Raw genomic sequence first — 5536 nt, 5'->3', positions numbered from 1 at the left:
TAATTAAAAAAGAAGGCTAGACAGTAGACACATAGTAGAGATAATACGGACCTAAGTAGTCAGAAGAAATTCAACAGTACTTTGGTTTAAGAAATAAGAAACAAATATCAAAAGCTGAAGTGAATACTCATAACCTGAAAAAAAGGACAAGTATGTAAGAAATGGTGAAAGGTGCACCTAACCAATTCTGATAGTCAATTCAGTAGATTATCATGATACATTGGTCTTGAGCATTGGGCTGGCCATGGTCTGGACCAGTTGGGTCACTCATTGGCTCAGTAGGAGCACTATATGGGTCATTTGTTGGCTCTTGTAACCTACATAATTTGCGACCTTCTGAATGCCAAATGATTCACACAAGTACAAAAGGAACACTAGGTCACATTTCTAAAGACTCACTATAGAAGCACTCTATCTGAGACTGTCTCGCTCCTAAGTCCTGACCTCCCAAAAATTAATGTTGAATCTGCATTTGATTTTGCTCAAGTAACCCCATCTACAGTCCTCCGCAAGATTTTGTTTTAGAACTTCCACTCTCCAAAAGTCAACATATTTGTCTCATGTGGCATAGGACATATTTCTACTTAACAAAATAGCATTTGAATTGCTGGCAGAGTGCAGCTGCTAAAAAGTTTACTTTTCTCTATTCGAACCTATTGGTCTCAAATCTTTCTTCTGCCTAAGAAAGTCATGGAGCAAATAGTAAGGATCTATAGAACCCTCTTTTGTCCAGATAATGTAGAAGTTCCCAAAAAAGCATTGATTGCCTGGGATAGACTATGTTTACCGGTGAGTGCGACTATGTTTGCCTATGAGTTCAGGTGGATTAAATCTACTCAATATTGGGCACTGGAAAAAGGCTGCTGTGTGCAAATTTCGCTGGAACTATGCAATAAGGAGAACAAACTGTGGTTTAGATAGGTTCACCGACATTAGATAAAAGATGGAGTGATGGACCAGTGTGTGGAACTGTTGCTAACCAAGCTTCCTGGATAATCAAGAAGGTGTTGAAAGCAACAACCTACATGGAAGCTACTGGTTCAAATGACACTGCAGAACTGAAGGCCAAGGTATTTTCTGTAAGGATAAATGTTCCTAAAATTCATGGGGTCATTGCCAAGAGTAAGTTGGAGAAACTAATCTGTAGGAATCCTGTCCTTCCTAAATGGATTTATGGTGTATCTAGTAGCTAATGTTAAGTTATATACTAAATATAGGCTGATTAAATGGAGAGTAAATGTGGATCCTATCTGTCATCTGCGTAAAGGAGCTGATGAAACACTGGACCACTTAATTCTTCAAGTGTCTCATAGCTGCAGATATCTGGTGTAAGCTACTAAGCTGGAAATTATGGATGGAAGTATAGTACAAGACAAACAGAGCCACATCAATTCTAATATTGAATGACACCATCTGCATGCATATATTAGGTCTGACATGAGAGGAGCCAAGCAGTGTTGCAAGGGAAAAGATGAACCGTTGCTGCACTAATTAAATATGTAACCCAAGATGTCTATATCCGAGCTTGTATGAAGCCAAAGCTAGTTAATATCCTCTATCCCTTAAATTTCTACCATAGCTAGTTTGAATGGGTGTTGATGAGGAGTAGTGGAGATATAGATGACGCTGGGACTATGTCCAGTATCCCTAGCCGTCCTTTTCGTTCGTATTGAGCGGTATTTATTCTTACTTGGTAATAAAATTCCTAATTACCAAAAAAAAAAAAGTAGAATCCAAATATAATACAGACATCCAGTAGCAGATACCGCAGTATGCCGAATATCTCTACCTTAGGCAACAATTGTATATGAATCGTAATTCAAAAGGCTACCATATACCCAATAATAATTGTCAGATAAGCAAGTGTAGCAATACATCCTTATAAGGATATAACATGAAATGGGAAATCATTCATTTCAAAATTCAAACAAACAAAGTTGTGAACTTCAGCCAACTTCAACATCATATTGCCACTTAGTTCGAATTGGGAACATTCTAGTGGCTAAAACATACTGAATAAATAAAAAAAAAACATTATCAAGTACCAAAAGTTCCCATATATTATTATTATCTCAAAACACTAAAATTTCAATTCAAAAACCTCAACAAATTTTCATTTCACCTTAGGGGATATCCCAAGGCTTGGGTTCAGGAAGTGCCACAACCATACCTTGAAGCTCCTGGGAAAGAACCACCTGACATCCAAGTCTAGAGTGCTTGTTCAAAACTCTAGCTCTAGAATTCCTCTTCAAAACATACTTCTCATCATATGAAGCTGGTGGAAGCTTCTCGAGCCATTCCTGAGCAATGTGTACCTCACATTCAGCTGAACAAGCATCGATATCTTCAAGCCGATGAGAATCTGGGTCAATTAACCCCTGATTCGTTAGGGCTTTGAGCAGTGTTTGACCCGAGAGTCCGATAACCTCACGTTTGTTCCCGTCCGGATCGACGGCGGATAGCTTGACAATCCGATCGGCGACCTTGGCGGAAGCCGACGGCGACGACGATGAAGCGGAAGATCGAGCGATTGAGGATCCGAAGGAAGATGATAGAGAAGCGTTTCGGGCGATTCGGGAAGCAAATCTCCGTAGATAAGCGATCGCCATTTTTTGAACAAAAATTTGAGAATTGGGGATTTGGTAGTATTGTGAAGCTCTTTTGAATGGATTTTTTTTTTAAAAAAAATTGGTTTATAAATTGGCTAATTTTTACATAATTTTATTAACTTTCATGAATGATAAGAGTGATATATTGAAGGAAAAAATATGGAGAATAGCAAATATTTAGTCTATAGTAGGTATTATAGCTATAGTTTAAGAAAAATGTAATTTGTGATTATAATTTTCCTAATTTTTGTTATTTGTTTGATTTGTATAATTTTGTCTGATTTGTATAAATCCAAAATTTATATAATTCAGTTCTTGATTGTATAAATTCAGGATTTTGTATATGCTTATCATATTTATTTATATATGATTTATGAAAAAATCATAATAAGTTATCCTGTTTATATATTGGCAAGTGAAATATACAAACACAATTCTCAAAAATTCCTAAATATATAAATACATAATTTGTATATGTTTATCCTATTTGTATATTCACAAGCAAAATATACAAATAGGCATAAATATACAAATCGCAACCTCCATAGCTAGTTGCGGAGTCAGGATTTTATAATAAAGGGGTTCAAAATATGAAAAAGTAGACAGACGAAGTAGTCGAAGGGGGTTCGACATCTATTATATATACCTAAAAAATTATTTTAACCATATATAAATAATATAATTTTTTGCCGAAGGGGTTCAGATAAACACCCTAACTCTAAGGTGGCTCCACCACTGTCTGGCAAACGAAACTATAGCTATAAAGCGCAATTATCAAAACTATAGGTAGGGGTGTACATGATCAGGTTGGTTCGGGTTTTTCAAATATCAAACCAAACCATTTATGTAAAAAATTTAAATTTATGAACCAAACCAAACTAATAAAATTTGGGTTTTTCAACCTCGGGTTGGTTCGGGTTTTTCAAATACCAAGCCAAACCATTGTGTTGAATTTTTAAATTTATAAATCAAACCAAACTAATAAACCTCGTATTTTTTCGGTAAAGTTTGCATAAAAACATATAATTAACTTGTGCTCCAAATATTTCTTTAGTCCAGCCAAAATACAATTATCTAAGGTGTTTCTTAAGAAAATAACACAAAATATGAGATGGGTATTGATGACACTAAAATATTCAATAAAAAATAATAATGAAATCATCATATAAAATAAATATTGTAAAGTCATAATAAAAGATAAAAACTATGAAATAGTATAAGAAATATTTTAAAATTATATCAAAGTAAATATTTCAATGTAAAACTAAAGAATAAATATTCAATATTATTGTCATTCTTAGTGTTGAATTGATTTTCTTTTTGCATTAGTATTAATTTGATTTTGATTTAAGTTTTATTATAATTATCAACATCTATGAACTATAATCTTTATTGGACCATTCCGAATTCTAAGTTTTAAACTTGAAATAATATATTAAAAGATAAAAACTATGAAATAGTATAAGAAATATTTTAAAATTATATCAGAGTAAATATTTTTATGTATAAAATAAAATTTTACAATTACATATATCATGTCGGGTTGGTTTGGTCTCAGGTTGATTTTTTTTAGTTAAAACCAAACCAACCCAACTATAATTGGGTTTTTTTTTCCAATACCAAACCAAGTCAAACCAAACCACTAGTCGGGGGTTTCTTCGGTTTGACTCGATTTGCGGTTTGGTTCGATTTTCGATTCGATTTTGTACACCCCTAACTATAGGTATAGAGTATGTCCATTATGTTTGCTATATCTGAATTTTTCTCCTTCAAAAAATAGGTTTATGTATTACAAAAACTTCAAAATTGTTTACCTTCTTTCTTGAAACGAATTTCACCATATAGTAAGAAGGTTTTCCCTCCATTGAGGCCCAGTTGAATGAAGTTTAAAGTTGGGCTTCTTACATGGGTTTGGATCATTAGAAGGCTCACAGATTGGGCCATTAAAAATCTTATTTTGGGCTTTTTTACAAACAATTTCTGACATACAACCAATTAGATTGGGAGTGTAGCTACAAAGTTCAAAGTGCACAAATATCGATTCTGGAGCCCCGACTAATTTTTGGATTGCGTACTACAGAGTCCATTCGGGGTGACACTCAAAAAAAAAAAATCATACCTAATAAGACTCAAATTTGAGACGTCTGATAACAGGTGAAGCAGTCCCGCTAGTCCACCATTGCATCATAATCTATGTTGATTATATTCAAAAGTAACCCAAACAAACAAGAGATTATAAAAAAATTTAAAAATGTAATTCTTTTTTGTAAACTCTGATATTGAAAAGATTAATCAAAAGCGGCCTTATTTTCCCCTTTTTTCAAAAATATAATATTATTTATATATTGACTAAAGGCAAAGTGTGTAAATATGTCAAACTAATCTACTTCTCTTTGCTAGTTTTTATATACTTTCAAATACAAATCGATTAGCTGAGAAAAAATAACAGTGTTTTTTTCCCTACTTCGGGTGTTTGGTATCGTATTGATACTGATTAATTTGCTTCTAGTAAGGTTCATTGGGAGATACTCTCTTTAATAGTAGGATTTTTACACGAAAGAATTATCTTAGTACAAGCGAAATGATTCTATCTATTTCATCACAACTCTTGTCGGTAAATTTGTAATAGAGACTACTTGCAGCCTTTTTTTTTTGCTCTTTTGTCTAATAAAAAAAAAGTAATACTACAATGCTCAATAATGCACGAAATATAAATATTTCTTTAATCATTGTATTCTAGTTGAGAAATATATATACATATATATATATATATATATATATATTTTAATCGGTCGATTAAATATGTAACTTGCCTATTTTAATTTCATCAACCCTAATAAATGTTTCAATGCACATAAATATCTACAACTACATGTTAAAAGAATTGCATAAATAATACTCCCTCCGTTTCACAAAGAATGACCTGG

General features: G+C 33.1%; 1 protein-coding gene across 1 annotated transcript; it reads right to left on the bottom strand.

The window, feature by feature from the left end:
- Window positions 1–1890: 1890 nt before the first annotated feature.
- LOC102586026 (rhodocoxin) lies at window positions 1891–2672 on the bottom strand. The gene has a single exon (XM_006344035.2). The coding sequence runs from the start codon at window positions 2607–2609 to the stop codon at window positions 2124–2126; it is 486 nt and encodes a 161-aa protein (XP_006344097.1). The 5' UTR covers window positions 2610–2672; the 3' UTR covers window positions 1891–2123.
- Between the last annotated feature and the right edge of the window lie 2864 nt (window positions 2673–5536).

Source organism: Solanum tuberosum, unplaced genomic scaffold, assembly GCF_000226075.1.
Source record: "Solanum tuberosum cultivar DM 1-3 516 R44 unplaced genomic scaffold, SolTub_3.0 scf00052, whole genome shotgun sequence".
Classification (NCBI taxonomy): Eukaryota; Viridiplantae; Streptophyta; class Magnoliopsida; order Solanales; family Solanaceae; genus Solanum; species Solanum tuberosum.
The sequence above is the reverse complement of the archived record's forward strand: the minus strand, read 5'-3'. Positions and strand labels throughout refer to the sequence as shown.

Coding starts and splice junctions, on each gene's coding strand:
- LOC102586026 (XM_006344035.2), bottom strand. CDS start 2,609: ATGGCGATCGCTTATCTACGGAGATTTGCTTCCCGAATCGCCCGAAAC.